Source organism: Panthera leo, chromosome D1 (assembly GCF_018350215.1).
Source record: "Panthera leo isolate Ple1 chromosome D1, P.leo_Ple1_pat1.1, whole genome shotgun sequence".
Lineage (NCBI taxonomy): Eukaryota > Metazoa > Chordata > Mammalia > Carnivora > Felidae > Panthera > Panthera leo.
The window spans coordinates 64,964,266-64,988,034 of record NC_056688.1 but is presented as its reverse complement, the minus strand read 5'-3'; the positions used below and the strand labels follow the sequence as shown (position 1 = coordinate 64,988,034).

At 55.9% G+C, this 23,769-nt stretch overlaps 1 protein-coding gene across 2 annotated transcripts; it reads right to left on the bottom strand.

Annotated features, from left to right (window-relative positions):
- Positions 1–696: 696 nt before the first annotated feature.
- TUB (TUB bipartite transcription factor) lies at positions 697–21,884 on the bottom strand. 2 transcript variants are annotated; one of them, XM_042906349.1, is made up of 12 exons: positions 21,820–21,884; positions 12,239–12,290; positions 11,601–11,763; positions 9,496–9,639; positions 7,948–8,115; positions 6,809–6,930; positions 6,148–6,345; positions 5,752–5,864; positions 4,762–4,879; positions 3,130–3,228; positions 2,726–2,897; positions 697–2,283 (listed from the first exon to the last, which is right to left on the bottom strand). In XM_042906349.1, the coding sequence occupies exons 1-12, from the start codon at positions 21,855–21,857 to the stop codon at positions 2,150–2,152; spliced, it is 1,521 nt and encodes a 506-aa protein (XP_042762283.1). In that variant the 5' UTR covers positions 21,858–21,884; the 3' UTR covers positions 697–2,149. The 2 variants fall into 2 exon arrangements, with proteins under 2 accessions (XP_042762283.1, XP_042762284.1); XM_042906350.1 differs by lacking the exon at positions 7,948–8,115.
- Positions 21,885–23,769: the final 1,885 nt, after the last annotated feature.

Genomic DNA, 23,769 nt, shown 5'->3' with positions numbered 1-23,769 from the left:
GCTCAAGCACCCATCACCCACTGCTCACCACAGCTTTTTTCCCCAGGCCACACCAAGTTCCCAACCCCACCCGACTATCCAACCACCCTGCTCTCCTGCACATTTGCCACTGGGCTTCTACCTTTTCCACATGGCCACCTGGATTCCCCCCTCCCTAGGATCTAAAACAACTCATTCTACTTTAAAATCAGAGACACCGCTTGACCCAGACTTGGGAGACCTAGTTTTCATCATCCCAACTGTCAGCAGGTCTCTTCCCAAAGTGAGGAGAAGAGCCAAACTAGAACTATGGAAAGGAGGAGGGCCCCACAGTACCTCATCAAGAAGTGGATCAGCCCTGGTAAACAAAAGTCTCGTGCCCTCAAGAGTGGTCCAGAAACTAGACCAGTGGAAGGGCCTCGCACATATTCACACTAGAATAGGTGTCCCTTGCTATGAGCACTCAATGTAGGAAATCCTAGATTAGAAGGAAATAGGAACTCAGTACCTTACACTTAGGTCAGAACAACTCCCCCTCACTACAGAACCTCACTAGAGTAGTTAGGACTTATTAAAAAAAAAAAATTTTCTACACCACCTTTCCAAGCAGACCTACTCTGAAGGGAGAAGCTATTCCTGCTTGCTTCCCATTAACTTCTGACCTCCATCTGGGCAAGTAGCCTGGGCTGGGGGGGGGGGGGGGGGGGGGGAGTAAATGACAAAACAGGTAAGGGCTTGGCTTAGCATTTCCAAGTCTTCAGAGTAGATGGTGCCATCCCATCTACTAGATGGAGGGGGGAGATCAGGCCCAGCCCTGGAACACTCACGCCCCACCCATCACACCCGAATAGAGAAAGGGGCAGCAGCCTTGCTAAGGCCTGCCCCCTGAGCCAAACACAAGCCAGTCTCAATCAGAGTGATACCCACAAAGCCAGCTTTCAGTCTCTGTAACCAGACAAAAGGGTGAGAGTATGCAGACTGGGTCCCAGGAAGGCCAGAGAACCAGTTTCTTGGGGGATGGTAGGAACAAATCAAGGGAGCTGAACTTTGCCACTAACCAGCCAGGTGACCCAGTGCAAGTCCCATTCCTGTTATGATTCACCTAAAGTACTACTAGTTCATCTCTAAAGGCCCTGCCATCTCTGAGCTCTTGTATACTCCCTGCTTTCTTCACCCTGCCCCACTCCCCCCCAGGAAGAACCACACCTAGACTGACCATAGGAGGAGCTGAAGCACGGCTAAGAGCACTGAGCTGGAATTTCTTCCCGGAGCATGCCAGGGTTCAGGAGTAGTGCTCTGCCCACTAGAGTCCCAGGCCCGCCTACCTGTGTGCACTCAGGCTGACAATCTGGTCCCCGTCCACATTTACTGGGGATTGTGTGGGAACTGCTCAGTAGAAAGCTCCTCCGGCAGTTGACAGAACTCTCGAGATCGCCCTGGTCCAGGGAGCCTTTCCGTGTACCTCTTGCACGTGGACCTGTGTCCTACAGGCCCCATCCTCTAAGACATCTGGCCTGGAGGCCCAGCCTCCTACTGCCTGTCTCTGTGCACATGGAGAAAACCTCCCACAGCCAGGCCCCTACAGTCCTGACAAGGTCCTGCCACTCACCTTTCCCAAACCCCTATAACTCCTCCCAGCCTGGCTGAGGCCTTCTGAAGCCAGAAGCCTTTCTGTAGTTAGCAAAGGACTTGGTAGCCGATCCTTGCCCTTCTGTGTAAAGTTGATGTACCCAACACACACATACAAACACTGTGCCCTTCACTATAGGGGACCCGTTGTCCCCTGACTCCTAGGCTAAGGGGATGGCTGGGCCACAGGAGCCCTGCATTGTGCTTCCTCTCCCTCTACACGTCTTCCTACCTTCAGGCTGAAGAGGCCACCCAGCTTGGCAAACATGATTGCAGCAGGATACTAACCCAAGAGTTGGGGGTGTGTGTGTGTGTGGCCCTTGGGGCGCAGGAAGAATTCATTCTGGTCCATTCACACACATCTCCCCCATCTAGTCCTCTGTCTCAGCAGTGGAGGCGGGTCTGAGCTGGCTGGGCCAGGGAGCCACCGAGAACAGAAGGTTCATCTGGCAGGAGGCCTATGTACAGAGGGTAGGCAGGGCTGTCTCTGCAGGCAGCTCCATTCCAGGCTGGGCAACCCCAACGGGCACAAGCAGGCCCTCTACTCGCAGGCCAGCTTGCTGTCGAAGCTGGACAGGGCGATGGCGAAGGCCTGCAGCGCACACAGTGGGTAGTTGTAATCCATGGTGAACACATCCTCTGCTACACGGCCAAACTGCATCACAATGTAGTCCGCTGGAGGCAGGCACAAGTGTGCACAGAGAGCGAGGACAGAGCAGGGATAGTAGAGATGAGGAAGCGGGAAGAGAAGGAAGCCGAGATGCCAAGGGAAATCCCAAAGGAGGTAAAACACAGACCAATGGGGGAGAAGTGGTGGGAAAGAGGGAGCAGATGACACAAAAAGACAGACATATAAAAAACCAGAAGACAGAAGAGAAAAAGTCCATTCAGAGGGTGTTTCCACACCTGAGACTGCTGACTAGGGTTAGGGCTCCAAAGAAGGTTCTTCCAAGGGCCTCCCCGTCATTCTGGTTAGAGAGCTCTTGACATCTGACCTAAGCCGTATGACCCACGTCCTTAAGCTCTGGCCTGTAAAGGCTGGGCTGGGTGAGTGAATCCTGAGCTACAGGCCATGGCTACCACGTGGACGATAATGAGTAAGGGCAGAAACACTCACGGTCATTGCCATGGATGATCTGGAAGTTCTTCACAGAGGCCTGTGTGACGCGCCCGTGGAAGTTGAGTACGTAGGACTGTGTGTCGTCATTCCAGACAGGCGTCTTGTTTTGCAGCTCAATGATACTCTCCGTGTTCTTATTCTGCCAGCGTGCTAGCAGCGTCTCGTGCTCCTGGGAAGGCAGCCTCTCCTGAGCCAGGCCCAGCCCTGTGCCACCGCACCACAACCACCCTGAAGAGGGATGTGCCCTGGGGGTGGGGTTCTTAGATTTCCCTAGACCTCCACCTTGACCTCCAGGGCTTCTTACACTGTGTCTCCTCCACAGACACAAGCCAGCTACAGTTCTGTCCACAGAAGTGCATGCAGAGGCTGGGATGATGGGGAAGGGGTGGGCAGAGACTCACGTTTCGGGGCCGGATGGAGACTCTCTCATGAACCATGTTCATGCCTGGGACAATCACACTCATCTTCCGTGGCCCCTTGAAACCTAAGACGTTTGTCTCCTGGGAAACAAACACAGAGCGAGAACTCAACACTGGAGAGGACTCTACTTACCTCACAGAGAGATGGCAGGGGCGTGGGGAGAGGGAATAAAGATGATGAGCTCGTTTCCAGCCTCTCCACTTGAATGTCTAACAGGCGTCTCTAAACTTGACACATGCAGAACCAAGCTCCCCAATCTCCACTCTGCCTAAACCAGCAACACCTACAGTCTCTCAATTCTTCCATTTGTTCATTCTTGACTCCTCTCTCTCACTCACAACCCACTTCTAATCCATCAGCAAATGCTGTCAACTCGACCTTCAAATTATATCCAGAACTCAACCACTTGCTACCAGCATCACATCTCACCAAGATGACAGTAATAACCTTTATCTGGATTCCTTGTTTCCAACCTTCCCTGCCCCCCATCTTTTCACACAGCAGCAAGCAGTCAAGTCCCATGCTTTGCCTCCACTGTTCATTCACATTAAAAGCTGAAGGCCTTACCCTGACCGCAAGGCCTCACATGGTATGGCCCCATCACTTTCCTCTCCACACCATTTGCTCTCCTCTGCACTCACTCTGCCCTCCTTGCTACTCCCCATACATGCCAGTCACTCAGGACATTAGCACTGGCTGTGTTCTCCCCTACACCTACATGGCTGGCTCCAACTTCCTTCCGGGCTTTACCCAAGTGCTACCTCAGGGAGACCCTCCCTACCATCCTTCCTAAAAGCTTACACACACCTAATATTTCATATCCCTCTTCCCTGCTTTGCTGTTTCCTCTTCACATTCATCAGGAACATTATTTATTTTGTTTATATATTTTATAGCTTGTCTCCCCTACCAGAGGTTTAAGGTATAAATTTACATCTCTCTTCTTCACTATTGTATCTTCAGTGCCTCAAACAGTACCTGCAACACAGCTGGGGCTCAGAAAGCATTTGGAGTTTTGGGCTGCCTCCCCAAAGGTGACCAGCAGGTGGCAGCACAGGACCATACAAAACAGCTACGGAGCTCCCAGACTGGCCGCCTTAGAAGTATCCATGCCCAGGTGAAGGGGATACCAATCCCCCATTTTAAAATGGAGACAAATCCCCTGTATTTGTATTCCAGTTTGGTCATTTAGAATCTATAGGACACTGACAAGTGACCCAACCTCTGAGCTTCAGTTTCATCTATATGATAAAAAATAGAAGACTGAGCTCTTAGGTTGTACATTCAGTGAGATGATTATGCCAAGAGCCTTGTAGTCCATGAGGGCCTACATACCAAAGGGAAGACATAAGGGATGACCCAGACCTCCTGTCTCCTTTCCCGGAGGCTCCCAGGCTGGGCTATATAGAGCTCACCTGGTTCCCAAGGCTCCCCGGCCAGATGGCCATCTGTGGTCTGAGCTCTGAAGACAGGCAGGGGCCACTCCAACAGAGAGCAGCCCAACTCTGTACAGTTTTGTCTACTCACAAAGCAAGATGGGAAAGCCCACAGGTTGGGCAAGTCCTCAGTGTCATGTCTAACTTGGAGACTAGAGGCCAGGAATGCAGGACTCACATAGCACACGGCTGCCAACTCCTGACGCAAGGCTCCACTTTCCAAAGTAGAGGATGATGCCTTCTGAGGGTTGACTCCATTGTCATAAACGGTGAACTTAGTGCCCATGAGGTTAGACCTGAAGGACAGGCAATCGATAAAGGATCATGCACCTTCTGCCCTATGGCAGGGAAAAGCTCAGTCTGTCCCATGAGGAGCCTGCAGGACATACTGGATTGAGCCAGGAACAGACCTGGGTGGGGGGGACCCTGCTCACTGAATCCCCAAGTTTGATCATGGGCACAAGGCCTGGATTTGCTCTGAAGAGAATCAAAGGGCATCTTAGTTCAGTGAAAGAAATTCCAGGAGGTAAATCTGGGATCCACAAGTTTCCCTCAAGGAACAGGAGTGCTCCTCTCATGGGAGGTGAGCAAGCACAACGGCATGTGGCAAGACTGTAAAGGGGACTCAACATCCTGTAGAGAGTGGATATCACAGATGAACTCCTCTGTCCCATCCAGCCCATGGTGTTGGTCCAGCCCCATCTCCAGCATTACCTCCTCATCTCTAAGCTTGACTTCTGTTTCCCCGATCTGGCACTCTGCTCCTCAGCAAACATTCCCCAAGACCTAGCTCAGAGCCCTTCTCCGATCCCAAGGTTGCATTCTCTTCCCTCAAGGGCTCTAGCACAGACCATGGGGCCACAGCAGCTCTTCCATGGTGGCCTACATCTTCAATGACTTCCTGAGGTTTTGATCCACCACTCTTGGCAGGCCTGTGCCCCACTCGCCTGGGAGCAGCTTAGGGTAGGGTGCGCAAGGTCCATCCCCAAGTCTGGCTCTAGACTGGCACAGACCTGGGCCTGTGGTTGAATCTGATGGACAGACGGAATTCCATGAGCGGATCTGACCCCTAACCTAGAGCTCCTTCAGGGACAAGACATGGCCTGTCCAGGGTCTGGCCCTGCCCCTCCCTCCTACCCCTGCCTGCTTCCCAGGGGAGCGCTAGTACCGCAGTTTCCCGATGTAGCTGTCCCCTCCTCGAGACAAGTCTGTTGGGTCCACAGAGATGAGGTAATTGGAAGTTTTACTCTTCTTTCTCTTCCTTCCCGCCAAGAGGAACACCTTGGGGAATGGAGCAAAGTCACGTTCCAGGCCCAGCCTCTGGTCACAATTACGGGTGCCCCTCACACACACGACTCTCCCTTGCGTCAGCTCCTGAACATATGTGTGTGCACGCACACATGTGCACCAGCAGACACAAAGGTACGCACCGACCAGGTATTGAGGCTTCTGTCCCTTTGGGGGAACTGAAAGGTCAGTGTTGGATCTGAGGCTTCCGGTCACATCCCAGCCCCGGGACCTCAGGCCATCCCCCAGCAGAACTGCAGGTGCAGGCCAACCTCACCTTCTTCCCATCCTCTCGGTCCAGGTGCAGGAAGTAGGTGGGGTACATCCCCCGGTCCATCCCCTTCTTGTCCCGCGTGATGCGGCACTTGATGGTGATACCTTGGGGGGCCGGCCTCAGTGCAAACTCCTCAAGATCCTGGACCTCAACATCCGCCGAGGGTTCTGGGGCTGTTGGGCTGGGGGCCGAGGCTGCCTCCTACCAGAGAGAGAGTAGGAGCCTGATGCCCCAGAGATCCAGAGCAGCTGCAGTTGGCAGTCTGGGATCCAAAGCTGCCCTCTGAGGTGGTGGTGGTGGGAATTGGGGCAAGGTCCTTGGGACATGGGCCTGGCCATGCTGGCCCTGGGGTCAGCAGCTAGCACCTCAGCCCTTCTCCCACCTCAGCTGTCCTGAGGGTGGAGACGGAGGATGTGGGAAGGTTCTCAGGGCCATCCTGTCCAACTCGAGCCCCGCCCCCTCCGCCCCCTGCTCCTGGCCTGACTGGGGAGGAGGCAGGATAGGAGGACAGAAGAGCCCCGGCCCAGAGAAGCTCCTGGTGGGCACCTAGGCCTAGTCCCAGGAGGGCCAACTATCATTTCTTCACACCCGTTCCCCTGTAGCTCGGATGATCACCCTCCGAAGACTGCCGTCCACACCCCTGCTGGGCAGGAGAGTGCCTCACCCTGACAGACTTCCTGCTGGTAGCAGAGCTGGGGCGGGTGTTGCTGTTTAGCTGGGAAGAACTGGAGCTATTCTCGTCCTCATCCTCCTCTTCCTCTTCAAAGCTCATGCTGCTAGAGACACCTGGGCCAGGCAGGGGAGCAGGCAGGGCCAAGGGGTCACATATACACCCCTGGACAAACACCTGTGCAGAAGCACTGAGCCACCCGTACACATACAGCCATACGTACACACGTGGGTACACACACACACCCAAATATACGCAAGGACACATTCTCTCAAGTGCATGCGTGAGCTGGGGATGCTCACAGTGTGTGACCCCGCCCCAGCTTTAGCTCAGTCCCCCCATGAGTTTCCCCCAAACCCCCAGTCACAGTGCCCAACTCCTGGGTAGTGAGACCTGAGCAGAGCTGACCCTGTGCAGGAGGCCTTCATGACCACCAGAGGTCTCAGCTGGCACAGGCAATGGCATCTGCTTGGGGGAGGCCCAGTTCCTCACCCAGCCTGATGTGCAGGGGCTGCCGACTCCCCTCCCAGCCTGTCTGCGGCCTTCTGTCTACGCATTGCTCCCCACCTGGAATGCTGTCCCCAGCCTCACGCTGCCTCAGTGGCCCTTTCTCCAGGAAGCCGGCCCTGATCTGACTTGTTGGAGCATGTGGCACTGCCAGGCTTCCCTCTACCACCGTGTGCCAGGGACTCCCTCAGGCAGGGCTCACGGAGGTGCAACTCTGGGCAGCAGGTTTCCCGGGAGGATGTGCCCTGCCTCTTGGCATTCTGGCTCTGCTCCCCGAGCTGAGCAGGTACAGGGGAAACAATGTGCAAAAGGAGCTTTTTCAAAGGAACCAAAGGGAAAGGAAATCTGTCTCCAAACCCGGACCTCCCTGGGGACAGGAGATGGAAGTAGGGAGAGAGGGCTGGGCTGTGGACAGGTTGCTCACTCCAGTTCACATCTATTTCCCTTAACTTGGCCTTATTAGGGGCCCCTACACCCAAGTTTCTCATTGGTATCCAACTGCGCCCCCCTACCAGGGCCTAGGAGGGACCGCAACAGACACAGGAGGACCATGCTCCTCCAGAAAGGTACATCTATGAACCTGGGACTGAGCTTCGGGGGTGTCACTGAAACCCCACAGGGCTCACCCTTCCTCTGCATCGTGGCACGGAGGTCCTGCCCGCTGGGCTGTGCGCCCCCACCAGCTGCCGTCTCCCCTGCGTCCTGGGCGTGGTCTGACTGGCCCACAGTCAGGATCTGCACCGGGCCTCGGGCCTCACACTTGTCTTCTGCCAGTGCTGCTGGCCCGCTGGTGCCTGCAGGCCACGGACACTCCTGAGTTCCGTGGGGATTCGGGGGGAGGGAGAGTCTGGATTCTCAGACATCCTTAAAGTGGGTGAGGGATGAGTGGGGAGACTCTCTGCAAAACTTTATTTGCAAAACTGATCTTTAAAAAAAAACTAATGATTGCTGCCAGCCTCTTAATGATCGGTAAGCTACGAAGGGACATGGACTTCGTTTCTTCTGCTGTTCCCCCAAGTTAGCTGCCGAGGGTTGGTTTGAAATGCTTCACATCCCTATGGAAAAGCAGCCATCTACAAAACCAACTGCACAGTGAAAAGGACAAGATGGAGAACAAAGATCGATTGCGACCAGACCCAAGGCCACCACTCGTTCACAGACGTGACCAGCTCCTGGTTACCAGTGCTGATCTCTCTCTCTCTCTCTCTCTCTCTCTCCAACACACACACACCCGTGCTGCTCGCTCACTCATGCGCGCGCGCGCTCTCTCTCTCTCTCTCTCTCTCTCTCTCTCACACACACACACACACACACACACACACACACACACACACACACAGTAACTCATAGACATCATTTGAAACATATGGGGCCTCCTGAAAAAGGTGGGGTTTGGCATACACTCGCTTTCCTACATGGAAGATCTCCCGTCCCACATCACCCAGCCCCAGGTGCCCAAGTAACAGAAGACCTGGCCCACACAGGTGGCAGCTGCCCTGCCTGGTTGGGCTGTGCGCCAAATGCTGTCAGCTCCAGAAGCCTAGGAACCCGGACACACCACTGTCCAACCATGGCCCACAGGCCTGGCAATCACTGGCCCCTGCCCAAGGGTTGAGGACACAGAGTGTCTAGCCAGCAGAGACAGGACTCGTGGCAGGAGCCAGTATAAAACTGTCCTCGATCTCTGGGGATCTTTTCTGGAGAGAGAGGAGCACAGAGAACAGACTGGTTTGTGGGCCCGGAGGGTGGAGTCAGGACTTGAGCAGAGAGTGGAGGAAGCCCACAGGGCAACCATGAGCGCTGCACAAGGATGGGCAGGTGGCCCGGGAGGCTGTGACACCTGCTGCAGGGAGCGTCCTGGGGCAGGACACAGGCAGCTGGCCAGGCAGGCACTGGGGCCAGGTGAGGGAGGGACTTCCCAGGCCTGACCCAGCCGAGATGCACGTCACTTCTGGCAGCAGGCAGCGCTTGCCCACACCCACAGGCCAGCGCAGGAACCCCATGAGCTAGACGAAGCCTGTGAGCCAGCTGGGTGGGGGCCTGAGTGCCATTCTGGGCCTTTGTGGAGGCCTCCCGCCCTGTCCCTTACCTCCAAGTCTGGAGGAGAAGCCTCCCCCCAACCCTTCAGTGGGAGCCAGGCCTCCTGAGGAGGGCTGTAGTGGAGGCAAGCCAACCTTTGTGCTTCCCCTTCTTCTCCTTCCTAGAGGCCCCGCCCTGGCCTCCTGCTGCTGCGGCTGCCTTGGTTCTCTTGGCTGAGGCTGGTGCTGTTGGGCGGGCAGCTCCCAGCTGTGCACTGGTAACTGGGTCGGCCTCTTGAACTGCTCAGGAGAGAGCCAGAGAGAGAGCAATGGGTGAGATCTAGGTGAGAGCAGAGGTCCAAGTGGAACTCACTTCTCAGCACAACATTTCCCAGGGCTGCACCACCACCTGAGCCCCACCGGGGCCTCTGAACCACCCATCTTGACAAGGCACAGGGGCCCAGGGCAGGCTGGGCCGGAAGGAGGTGGCACCCCCACTCCAGTGTGATAAAGTCACAGCAAGCTGGCCCACACCATGATCCATCAAGAAGCACTGCAGTCAGTCTCTGGGCCAGCAAACATTCTGAGCCTGGGCAGGGGGAGGGAGAAGATCCGGGAGAATGTGGGTCACTGAAAATGGTGAAGACAGAAAAGGCTGCATCTCCTAGAAGAGCCCAGAACTAGCAGGACAAGCACGGCGGGGAGCCTGCGCTGGCCCTCACAGGACAAGTCCACAGGAGCCTGGATGCTGGAGCACCCCCAAGGCAGGAGAATAAGTCTGGGACATGAAGAGTTGCACACACTGACAGAGAGGCCTCACAAGGATCACAGCTGGATGGCCTCCACGGTCTCCACACATCAGGACCCCAACCTGCTCAAAGTCCCTGAATGACTTCTCAATGCTCAGAACATGAAAATGACCAACATTCTCTTGTGAGTCTGGCCCCTCCAGCTCCCCTCCACTTGGCCTTGGCCTTAATCTCACACTCCTCACTTCTCAGGAGACCCAAGTCCCAGCCACACCAGGCTCTTTCAGTGCCTTGTGCACCCGGTCCTCCCTCTTGCCACAGAAGCCTTGCTCCAGCTGCCTGAACTGCCCTCACTATTGAGTGTCCCCTAACCCCAACTGAACTCCCACTCAACCTGTGCCCTCCTCAGGGATGCTTTCCCTGACCCCAGTCTGGGAGTAGGCTCTCTGCCATTCACTCCCAGAGCCTGGTTTCTTTCTGCAAAATACACCTGTGACTATCTGTTTAACTCTCTCTGCCCTCCGAGACCTTAAGGTTCATGCGTGAACAGAGACCACACCTGTTTTGTGCTTACCCAGGACCCTCAGCCTCTAATCCAGAGCTTAACATAAACCAAGCCCTCAAAATATATTTAAGAAACAAATACTTAACAAGAACGAGCATGGCCAATAAATCAAAAACCACTTGCTGGGATAAACACTTCTGATTTACGTCAAACTCCCCAATCATCCTCTGGAAACGATCCCATTGTACTTAACACCAAGAGCCAGCAGAGGGCAGGGCGGGAGACAGCTAGGGCCGCAGGTGGGGGTGGCAGGTACTCTAGGACATCCCCAGCCCAGGCCAGCCAGTCACCTGTACGGCCGCCTCCTGGGGCCCTGCCCGCTGCTCAGAGCTGGGCAAACACTGGCCCTCCCGGGCAGCAGGAGGCACGCAGCCTGGTCTCGAGTCTCAGCAGAGAACAGCACTCAGCAGACTGGACTACTGTGGAACACACCATGGCCGCTTTAATGTTTCAAAGCCCCGAGAAACAGAATTATCCTCACTTTGCAATGGGAGAAAACAGACCCAGAGAGGGGAAATGACTTGCTCACAGTCACAAGTGAGCAGGTGACCTATGGTGGTGCGACCAGAAGCTGTGTCTTGTCACATGGGAGGCACACTCCCTCCGGAAGGGCTGCCGTCCTTCTGCGGGCCTGGCCCTGCCCCGGGCACACAATCTGTACTCAAGAAAACAGCTGCTGAAACAGCTGCATGGCAGTGACTTACGAGACTCCCAAAGCCTCAAGATGCCTGAGCACATGCAGGGGCCCCAGGCTCCAGGCCCCAGCCTCCCTCGGCCCGCCTCCCTCCACCTGAGCTGGGAGCCGCAACCAGCCTGAGCACACCCTGATGGGGTGAGCCCCTCGCCTGCGCAGGCAGGCAGAAAGTCCCTGAGGGGCTCCCCAAAGCAAAGCCAGGGTATGAAGCCACAGCACAGGGGCCTGCGCAGGCTGACCCAAGGGCAGATACCTTGGTAGCTGGTGCTGCCACTGCTGCTGAGGTAGGACTCCACCAGGGGGGCCTGCTCCTCCGACTGCCGGGCCCGCCGGCTCCGGGGCCGCCCATCCGCGTTGGCCTGCACCATCAGGGGTTCCTGACGCTTCTTCTTCTGCTTCTGCTCCAGCAGGGCCCGCTACAGAGGCACCGGACAGGCAGGGATGTTGGCAGGCCCTGAGAGGGCAGCCTATCACTTCCGCCCAGAGGGCAGGCTCCCAACTGGGATCAAAGAGAAGGCCCTGCTCACTCAGCTCAGTTCTAGAGGTTGCGATGGGATCCACAGCGCACTCCGGACCAAGGTACCTTGAGACTCAGGGTCCAGGAAAAGGAGGCAAAAGTGAGCCCGGGGAGTTGCCCTGGCAGGACCCCAGCACAGATGTCCAGGGTTCCACCTGCAGTGGTCCAGCTGCCTATCCCACAGAAGCCCTGGGTTCTGGGGCAATGCTAATGCTGAGCTGGCAGAGAGGGCTTGCCTGTCTTCTGTGAGAGCCTCCTCCTCCCCAGACAGAGCCACCCCAGGAAGGGAGACAGTCCTCCCTCCCCACCCTTGGAGACTCAGGCCAAGACGGCAAATGTTGACCATGCCTCCACCTGGCCCCAGCCCCACTCACCTGCCGGTCAAGCTTCTGCTGCCTCAGGTTGCTGCCCTCATCATCTAAGACACTGCAGAGGGAGAGAGCGGCACTCAGGGCCTGCCTACCACGTGCCAGGATGGAGCCCAGAGCCCACCCCCAGCACATCTGCGTTCTTTAAACCCCTCCTGTCATGACTCCTGGGTACATAGGAGAGGGAGGAAGGGTGGAGCCACCCTCTGGAAATTGGCTCCAGACAAAAAGGTGTGAGCCATATTTTAGCCACTTTAGAGCTTTCTCCTGCTGGGATCCCTGCTGATTTAAGGAATTCCTAGTCAGCCTGGCCCCAGTAAGTACAGGAGGAGACTTTCCCTTTGCGGCCATGAGCAGGAACATGCCGGAGATCCAGGAAACCTGTCCCAAGGCACCAGGCAGAAGCCGGGCCCAAGGCTGGGCTTCAGAGTCAGGCGCCCGCCCGTTCCAGGTGCCTCTCGGATCTCACCAGCTCTTCCCCTCTCTTTCCATCCTTTCTGGAGGAGGCTGGATCCTCTGGGGCAGACACCTTCCCCTTCTGTTCAAACTCCTGGCTTTCCGGGTGGCAGAATGGAGGTGCTAACACTGCCCACTCCCCTTCCCCACTTAAAGAGGGTTGAGGGTCCCCTCATTTGGGAGAGTGAAGCTAAAACACCAACCAGTCCCTTAGGGCAGGGCTGGGTGGGCATGTCTGCAAACAGACACAGCATGTCAGCGCATAGCCCAGCAACCAGCCAATATGGCGCCAATATGGCACAGGGGGCACCAGGGCATCAAATCCTTGAGTCCCTAAGGTCTTAGAACAGGTAGCATCACCTCACATACACCAGACCTGGCTCCCAGGAAGGTAAGCATAATCAGCAAGCTCCAACCACTTAGCCTTCCTTCTCGTCCAAGACACATACATGAGACCCAAGCCCAAATTCTATAAAAGCCAAGGTTAAGGGGTAAGATTGGAGCCTGAGGATCTGAGCCCTGGGAATCCCCAGGCTGCCCTGGCCCAGTTATGCTGGAGCCTACCCCTGAACCAGACCTGTGTGGGCACCTGCACAGGCTTGCCTGAGTGCATCAGGTCTGTGTGTGAAGCTCTAAGTGATAGTATCTCATGCATGTGAACACACTGGGATGTGTGCAAATATAGGAGTACATCTACGTGGATAAGCACATACCTGGATATCAATGCATGTAAACACCTGCGTAAGAAGTGGGTGTGCTTGTGTGCAGGTGAGTACAGTGTGCATGTAAGGGGGAAAGATGAGGTCAAGTCGCCCCACAGACAAGGTAAAGCCATTTCCACCTCCTCCTGACAACAGCAACTCTTTCTAGCTGGACGAGTCATTGACTTGAAAGGACCCTTCAGCTCAAACTACCTGTGCATCCATGTGCTGGGGCAGCCGGCCCGGGGGGGGGGGGGGGGGGGGGGGGGGGGGGGGCAGGAAGTCCATGGATTACACAGCTCACTGCCCACCTCTGGCTTTACGCACACACCTCCCTGGCCACAACCTATAACGACTGCATGTTTTTAACTGGCAGCTGTCCTACCTACTTGAAGGCCTTTCCTGATACCCATGGACTGCTATACACTCAAGAGGAGCCCCAACTGTGATCTGGGGCCATGCACAGCCTTATTCACCAAAATCCTTGGCTGCCAGAGCACAAGAGAAAACACTACTAAACAGACATGCTCGAAGTCAAGGGCTCAGTCCACCTAAAATACTCTAGAGCTGCATGTGGGACTCCCTGAAGGCATTGCCAGGGCCGAGGACAGGGAAGCAGCTCCTAAAAACGCAAGCTGTCTGGGCCAGTGAGTGCCCCATCAGAGAAATCAGGCATGATGGGAGAGTGGCAGCAAGGGTCTTGAAGAAAGGATGACAGTACTAGAGTGAGCAAGATGCCTGGGGACCCTGCCAGGTCTGAGAGGCTACATCTCTGCCACTGGTCTCTCCACCTAAGTCAGTGGTCTGACTGAATAACACCAAGGCAAAGCGTCTGCTCCCACAGACTTCAACAGGTCAGTCCACAAACACCACTGTCTACCCTGGGCTGCTGCACGAGCAATGCATATTCAATTATAACTTGCCAGATACAGATGGAGACTGCAGTCTGGACTCCATGTGGCACCTGGCTGACAGAAGCGACCGGGCCTGAAATTCACCCATGCTCTGCTTGCCAAGCTCTGTGCCTGGGTGCACACGGGGCGGCCTGTAATCTCAGTCACGTGCCAGTGGCCTGGTTACAGGCACCCGTGTCACCTCTGCCAGACTGCCAGCTCCAGCAGGCAGCAGGAGAGGCGGTCTCATGGCTTGCTGGGATGATGCAAGTCGCTCGTACTTTCACAGGGCAGGGCAGGGGGCACTCATCTGGGTCATCCTGGCACTGGGCTTGCTGAGCAGGGCAATGAAGATGCCTCCCATGGTGCTGACACTAAAATCTAGGGTCATTTAGAAAAGGGGACATTCAGGGGCACCTGGGTGGCTCAGTCAGTTGAGAGTCCGACTTTGGCTCAGGTCATGATCTCACAGTTTGTGGGTTCGAGCCCTGCGTCGGGCTCTGTGCTGACAGCTCAGAGCCTGGAGCCTGTTTCAGATTCTGTGTCTCCCTCTCTCTCTGCCCCTCTCCTGTTCATGCTCTGTCTCTGTCTCAAGAATAAACATTAAAAAAAAATTTTTTTTTTTAAAGAAAAGGGGACATCCATCTGAGAGTTAAGCTGACATTAGCAAAGCCACCTCCAGAACTGCTGGGTCACACTGGCAGCCGGATGGACAAAAGGTGGCTCCAGCCATGGTGGCCTTGCTGCCCAGTGCCTCTAATGTCCTTATCCGTGCAGGAGGGTACATTCCTACCCCAGGCTACTGTCCACTGCCATGGTCATTCTATAGTCACACCCAGGTAAGGAAGCTGCCTTGCTCTTCCTCTGGCCCCATCTCCTTTCCCTGATGGAGGAGAAAGATGAAGAGCTGCAGGCTTTAGCAGCTTTAGCAACAGTGATAAGATTATAAGCAGAATGGACTTCACCACCGGAGACGGACGGATGAACAGAAAGATGGATGAACTAGGGGTAGGCTTCTGAAAAGATTCCAGAAACTCGGCCTGGAGGTGCCTAGAGAGCCATCCACCATGCCTGTTGGAGCAGCCGTGGGGGCGGGGGGCGGGTACATGCAGGCTGGGGGCGGCAGTTGGGAGAAGCAACTTGTGCCCGGTGAGTCACAACGTGCCTGGCTGAGCAAGACCCACCCAGGAGGGCCGGCAATTAATGCACCTACATGGAGTGGCTCCGACAGCAGGCAGCAGCAGGTACAGTGAACAAGCTCCTGGCACAGCACTGTTTCTAGGAAAGCCACAAAGGCACGAGGCAAACCACGGTCCCCCAGCAGGGATAGGCTTGCACTGCCTAGCCGCAATGTATCCGGGGCACATGACACCCGTCCCTGGTGGATAACGGAATCCCCGCAAACCCCAGCTGCTGAGGAGCACAATGACAACAAGGATGGCTGTCTCCAGGGAGTCAAGGAAACCCCTCTCACCTCCTCAGCAGGCCCGGGCCCCACCCCTCCAGACAGCCCTGCCTCTCAGCTCCCGCTTCAGCACCTTCCTTTCTCACTGACACTGCCTCTGATGGGCACTATTCTAGGCAGCATTAAATGATAACCACAGAGGAGACAGTAATGGCTTTTTAACAATTCGGGCTCCAATTATGGAACCACTGCCAAGCCCAGGCTGCCAGCTGCAGCCCCGCCAGGAGCCTCGGACAGGAGACAGGACACTGATGGATGGGGCCTCCAGCTGACCCTAGTGGCTCCTTCATTACAGGCTTCTCCTGCTGGGGACGAGACCAGGGAGACCCAGGAAAGCACCATAAAATTGCTATGGGCACTGGGGCCTGACTTGGCAATCCAGGACTGCTGGGGAAATTACCCCAGAGTCAATCCCTCACCTCACCCTTGCTTTTAAAACAAGAGACGTAAGTGATGCTAATGATCAGCCATGCAAATGAGGACCATGAGCCACACTGGCTCATGAGGGTCAGAGAAACCCAGGCTGCGGTGTCCATCAATCCATCCACTCTGCCCAGGACCAACAAGGTGGCCCCTTCACCTTCCAAGGAGAGCCCCTCCATACCCTCTTGCTTCCCTCCGAGATGCCCAACAGATATCTGGAGAGAAAACCGTGCTTGACAACAAATGAGAGTGGGGGCACTTCTTCTCCCATGGGATGGAAGGGCCAGACAGGAACAACACATTTAGGAAGCCGGTTCCCTGCCTCTCATCTCAGACGCCACCCTACATGCTCAGCTGACCCACCAGAGCTGACCAGAGGCCTGGGGGCCAGGCTACCCAGGGACAGGCCCATACTCCATGGCCAATTCACTCTTCCCTTTTACTCCCTCATTCCTTCCACTCAATCACAGTGGAAACTGCCCCTGTCGGACCCAGGGAATCAGGGAAATGGCCTACCAGAGGAGGAAAGACCACCCAGGGGGCCAGGCCACAACCCCTGTACCCAATGCCAGACTCCCCTACCCCCACCCCGGCACATTCAGATCTGTGCTTTCGTTGCTTAGTGGCTGCTTGGAACATCATGGAAACAGTACAGCTGGGAACAGAGGGAGCCCCAGAAGGAAGAAGAGTCCCAGCCTCCCCGGATGGACCCTCTCCGTTCCAACCGTTGATTCCCAAACTTAGCAGGTGCGTTAAAACTGCTATGGGCACGAGGGCCTGACTTGGTAATTCAGAACTGCTGGGGAAATTACCCCAGAGTCAATCCCTCACCGCACTCTCTCTTTTAAAACAAGAAACGTAGGTGATTCTAATGCTCAGCCATGCAAATGAGGACCATGAGCCACAGCTGGTGCTCTCTAAAGAACAAAAAAGAAATTGGAGAGTTGCTGGAAGTATGCAAATGCAGCCTTATGTTCAGATGGGGGAAGAAATTATAGCCTGCAGATCAACGAGTCTTATGTAGGCCCCAGGTTAAGATCACGGGACAGGCCAAGTGAGCAGCTAGAAGACCCAGTGACCACCAGGAGCAAGCCCAGGCCACTGGCAAGTCAGGGCACATGCCCCCAGACCTATCAGGGAAAACGGGAGGACAGCACAGCCAGGCTTCCACACGGACTCGAAGGGACCAGTGATGGTCACCCACGGGCACGACGAAGCCACGTGAGTGGCATGCTTCTCCAGTAAGACAGACACTCAAAGATCTTTGCAACAATAGGGCATGCCATAGTCAGAGAAGGTTTCTAGCATCCTGCTTGCCCTGGTTGGCATGTTTACTGATGACCTAAAGACAAGGCAGGCCTCTCAGCAGACTTCAAATGACGCAAAGTAGAAGCGATACTAAACTGTTCATTAAGACAGTAGGGCTTCAGGGGCACGTGGGTGGCCCAGGTCATGATCTTACAGATCCTGGGGCTCTGTGCTGACAGCTCAGGCCCTGGAACCTGCTTCGGATTATGTCTCTCTCTCTCTCAAAAATAAACATTAAAAAAATTTTTTTTTTCTTTTTAAAAAGACAGTAGGACTTCAGAAGACACTGGAGAGCTAACAGAGTCTAACTAACAGAAACCTAACAGGAGAAGGTCATGTCTCACATGTGGGTCCCCGAACCTAGGTCTTCCCGACACAGGCAGAATGGGGGAGACAGGGCTTGACATCAGCCTGATGAGACTTCAGGGTTCTGTTTACAGAGGCCTCAAGGTGACTAGTCAGTGAGCCAAAGCCATTCCCCGAGAGGGGAGGCTTTGTGAGGACTCAAGGTCAGCCACGGCCCCGGGCCAGGAAGTAACAGCCTCCCTCCACTGCTGTGGGACAGGCCACACCCCGCAGGCTGCAGGTGCCTCTAGGCCTGTGCTGGAGGAGGGAAGAGACCAATCTGAGTGTACCAACAGGATGCCTGCTCCCCAAGTCCACTCTTACACCCCTGTGTTTCCTTCTCCTTCTGCCCTAAGCAACATCAGGAAGACTTCCCAGGGGGGTTTGGGCGGGGAGTGGAGAGAGATTCTGCTCCTCGCTCCTGCTGCCACAGGCGAAGCAGCAGTCCACGGCATCCAGGGCGCCCCGAGGCTCCCCACACAGGCAGAACTGAAAGAGTCAGGTCTTGCTTGGTCAGCGGCCATTCCACTCTCCAGAAAGCGTAGTGAGGAAGTGGTGAGAGGACCCCAAAAAGAGCCAAGAGGAGGGAACACCCAGAGGCATGCTGAGGCTCACCCCAAGGAAGAACTTTCTACTGGTCATAGCCATCTGATGGCAGGCTACTGCACAGAGCATTCGCACTGAGGACTGGACAGCAAGGGCCCTTCCAGCCGAGCTTCTCATTCTCTAACCTAGGCCCACACTCTTCCAGAAGTATTCCTTTTTCTGAGAGGGGAGTACTACATCCCTCGGGTGTGCTGACAACCTGGGTGTGGAGCCAGGAAAGCCGGGAAGTCCTAAAAGCTATCTGGGGATGCCTCTTTGATTCAAAGCAGCAGGCATCTTGTCTATGCTGGCTCATGCCAGGCACACAGCCAAGAACCAGATGAGGTCCCTGCTCTCCAGGAGTTCAGGGCCTGGCTGGGGACACACCAGACAACGGCTGCACGACCATGCGGACAGAGCACTGAGGACAGGGGCTGGCCAGCACGCCCCACTCTGAATACTCCACCTGCAGCTCATCGAAGGCTGTGAAGTCAGGAATGAAGGGCATTTAATACTCAAGAACAACATAGACGGACAGAAAATGGCAGAAGTGGAAATTATTAGTAGTAATAACAGAAACATATCAAAAGGCAAAACGCTCTTCTAATTGTTCAACTTTATAAACTAAATGGCTCCCTTCTGAGTCAGAATGTGAGATTAATCCGTAATCATTGTAAACTGGGCCACAATTACCCTTAAGAAGATTATCACCAACTGGCGTCGCTTAGAAGAAAATGAGCCAGGCCTAGGGAACGCAGGTGCAACCATCACAGAGGGAATAAAACCCCCACCAGGAGAGCTAATAAGAAATCGACCGGCTTCTCTCCCCCAAACCAAATAACACATTCCAGTTCTGACATGCTGTGACATCAGGGGGAAGCCTCATACCAAAGCGCGTGCACACGTGCCCATCCCCCTCATCTGCAAGTAAACTGCCTTGCCAGTCTTCTGCCCCAGTTTTCTGTGATCACACAGGCATGTGGCTTTAACTGCAATCAGCAGCCCAGTTAACCCAAGGAGGCAATTTGCATCTCCTCCTCTCAGCCCAGGCCTCCCCATTCTGGAAGTCTACACCCAAAGTCCAGTGCCGTCCCAGGCTTGGTGCACGCTCAGAAAGACCCCAACAAGGCACGAGAGATTCGGGCAACTTCTGACTATAGCCTGCTCCCAGCTTGAGACCCACCCTCTTGGCCACAGAGCAAAAAGGCAGGGGTGACAGAGCAATGGGACAGCAAGCAGGCAGGGCCACAAGGGTGCCAAGCTGCTCCTCAGGGGTAGTCTGCCAGGGTGATAAGATTCTGTGCTCCAGGTGCAGTGTGCGGGCCCAAGAAGGGGATGGGCAATGGAGTGGTTGGACCTGGGCTGGAATAAGTGCCAACTCACTCCTCGAAGGATGCCAGTGCCCTGGGGATTGCTGGAGGACAATGCCACTTCCCAGAGACAACCCCACTTCTCCAGGGCCCCCTTTCCTAGGGGCAGGATTAAGTCTCCCCTATTTGAGACAGACTTTCTCTAAGACCTATGCACTTACTCTATGCATTGCTTTGGTCTTTGGCTCTTGGGAGAGGCTTCCTTGAACCACGATCTGGCCCGGCCCCCAGTCGGCCAGACCCTAACCACACCGTCGTGTCTGTAAGTGCTGTCCCTTCCCTCCCTCCGAAGTTAGTCTGTGGCCACCACCTGCCACCTGCTCCTCCATACTCGTACTCCCACAGCACTGGAGGCCACTCAGCCCACAGGCACTACCCCAGGCACCTCTGCTGGGTGGCTAGAAAAGGTTAAGGATACTCCTTGTGGCTGCACCCCCTCAGTACAGGTGTGTCAAGAAAGCCAGGATGTTCCAGAAACTACCTGTGCCCCTAGCCTGGATGCCCAGTGTAGGGTAGCAGCTCTTCTGAGTCAGCAAAGCCCCAGTTTCCTGATAGAAATATCTCCCTGATATATGGGAGACTCTGAGGTGTGACTGCATTGTCTTCAGGAAATCCTAGGAGTGACTTGTGTATGTGTGCACGTGGGTATGTCGGTGGGAGGAGCACCCACAAATTCTAACTTGGGAAACCCTAAAGCCCCCAAAGGAGCTGAGATTAGAGACAACAGTTCTTAAGAGAAACCCTGAATCCCCAGGCCAGTTGACAGGTGCTCGTTTGCAGAAGGATCTGCTTTTAACAAGCCTCAGGCGGCTTCAGCTGGTTTCCATTTTGGATGCTGTCTGGACAGACTATAGAAGAGCTCGGTCAGAAGTATTTCCTATCAGTGACTGGACTCAGGTCCGTCCCTCCCCAAGAGCTGGCTGCTACAAGGCGGGTCCTGAGGGTCTGTTCCTACAACCCACAGGCCTGTGCACCTAAGCAGACACTAACATAGTGGACCCTAGCAGTCCAGCACCTATTTTACACACATGCCTCTCTGGGAGGCCTAGAGACAGCCCCGTAGCCCATGGCAACCAGGAGCCAATAGGTGGCCAAGGATCTGGCGCTGCCATGACGATGAGATCTATTCCAGTGGTAAGGGAGAGAATGGAGTGCATGGGGGAAAGGCCTGCACCTGTGTGAAACCCCCCACACTCCTTCCCCACCCGGACCTCCACACAAGTAGCAAAGCCCAGCTGTCCTTGGGACAGACCAGAGTCTGGGAACACAGGGTGGCTGTGCTGTGTTTTCATGAGTGTTCTTATGCATGTAAAGGCAGTTCTATGTATTGTGAGTTGGTGTGAGTCCAGGTATGGACCTGTTAGCAAGTGGATTTCTGAGTCTCTGAAAGATAGGAGTAGTATCTGTGAGTGGGTAGCAGGTGTCAGGTATCGTCCCATACAGGATGTGTATGTGCACAGATAGTAGTACACCCGTGTGAGCCCAAGAATCAGTGTGTGGGGAGACGTACAGGGTGCATGTGTATATGAGCAGCCGGTGATCTTGGTTCAGAATAACTGTCTCCAGGAATTCATGCTTTGAGTGTGTGAACCGACCAACACGAGCATCTTTGGCTGGATGCACTCACGGAAGGTGCATGCCTGCAGCTTGTACGGGGGGGTCTGTCCACGGCTACACTGGCATGTGACCCGGTGCGCTGGGCCTAGGAGGGGGCTTAGAGCAGTGCGCTCCTTCCCCAGGCGGCCACATGGCGCTGCCGGACCGAACAAGGGCCCACAAAGGCCCAGAGCTCTGGACCCTTTCAGCAACCCCGGCGGACGGGAGATGAAGCAGGGCAGCCAGGTTCAGTCCGCCCGGGGCCCAAAGTTGGGATAGGAAGGCCCAGCGCCTCCAGCCCGCGCCCGCAGTGTTGGATGGGATGGATATGGGAGCCCTGCGCCCCGGGTCGGGGTGGAGGGCGCCCTCGCCCTCAGCGCTGGAGGGTAGTGGGCCGGGCCCGCGTCCCGGAGCCGAAGGGGAGGTGGGACGGGCTCCCGCGTACCTGTAGGGAATCCAGTCGGAATGCGGCTTGGAAGTCATGTCTCCCGGGGGCGGGGCGGCGGCTGCGGCTCTGGAAGCCGGGGCCCGCGGGGGCCGGCGCGGGGACCCTGCTCAGCTGCCGGGCCGCCCCGGGCCGCATCCTCCCGGGCCGGGGCGCTGGGCCCCTCCGAGGCCCGCGCTGCACGCCAGGGCCCCGGCCGCGGGCTCGGCGAGCGGCTGCCTGCGCGGCGCGACGGGCGAAGCGGCGGAGTGCGCGGGGCCGCGGCGGGCGGGCGGACCGGCGTGCGCGCGCGTAGAGGCGGGAGAGGCCGGCCCCCACGGCCCGGCGCTGCTAAAGGGGCTCGGTCCCGCGCCGACCGCCGGAGTGCTGCGTGGCGGCCCGCCCCCTCCCCCCTCGCCCCGCCCCGCCCCCCGGCGGAGACCCCACCCCCGGGCCGGCGCTGGCGTTGCGAACGCCCCCGCCCCCGCGCCTTCCCGGGAGCCGCGGGGCTCCAGCTCCACACACGTGACCGCGCCCGCGCCCACCCGAGGCTAAGACCAAAGCCGCTGGGCGGGTCCCTAGACCTCCGAGCGTCAGTTTCTTCCTCTGTGAAGCCGAGATAATTCTAACTCCTACCTGCCTGCCTAGCATACCTATCTCCGCTAAGAGATGGGAACCGCTGCTCAGATCGGGGGTGGGAAGAGGGATGGGGGAGGGGAGGGGATCCTTCGGTGCCGGAAAGGATTGAGGTCTGGAACAGAAGAGGTCCCAGGGAACCCGCTGGTCCAAACTCTAGAGGCTGGCCTTCCCTTCTTGGCCCCTTCCACTTCCCCACCCTCCCCACCCCCTCACAGGTCCCCGGGGAACCTCTGGTTTTCTGTGAAGGAGCTGCTTCCTAGCAGCAGTAGTCTTTCCCCTCTAAGCTATAGCAGTCAAGGAGAACATAAACCGTCTATTGCATTCCCAACCCTTATGAATTTATATTATTTAAGCTACACAACAGCCTTGAGAGGCAAGTGTTTTATTTCTATTTCTGGAGAATAAAGCCTCAATAGTGCTAAGATGCCCAAGGACAGAAAGCTACAAAGCGATGGAGCTGAAATAGAACCAGGGTCTCTGTCTTCCAAAGCTCTTTCTAGGGGATACACTTAAAAGGAGGCAAAAACTTATTAACAAAGGTCATCTTAAAGTCTCTGAGTGCTGAGGAAGTCTTGGCTGTGACTCACACCAACTTTAAAGCAAGCCGTGGCATGATGAGGTGAAGGCTAGTGAATCCACAGCCGGCTGACAGAAGCAGGGAAGCGAGGACAGGTGATCTGGCAGCGGTCTGCTGAGGGGCACTTTCTTCCCACTACATGTGGGTGTCCTCATGTGCGCCCTGGATTCAGCAGCGCACACACCCCGGTAACCATGCCAGAAGAGGGTCTGTGTGGTGACTCCACCACACCGGGGAGAGGGGCAGGGTGTTGGAGGTGGAGAGTATGAGAAGAACCAGCTCCGCTGAAGGAGGGCCCCATCCTGCTGCCCTAGGTCCACGGCCAGGATTTCCCATCCCAGGACTCTCCCAGGCTTTCCTCCTGGCGGCCTTGCCCATTAACTACAAAAACAATAACCAAATGTGTGGAGCATTTGCTGAGCTCCAGGTGCTATCTCTACACTGTAACTGATTTCATCCTCACAACCACCCCAGGAGGGAGATGCTATTATCATACCCATTTTATAGCAGAAGAAACTGGGGCACACAGAAGGCAAAGATCTTGCCCAAAGCCATAGAGCTATTCAACAGTGAAGCTAGGATTCACACATAGCAGTCTGGGTCCACAGCCCTTGCCTTTCGCCTCCTTCCTCCCTATCACCGTTCGTGCAGTGCACATGGATGCACACCCAGCCTCTTTCTTCTGGTTTCTGGAGCGCACGACAGGTTAGATCCATCTCTGTCTGGTACAGCATTGACACTCTCTGAAGGCTGTG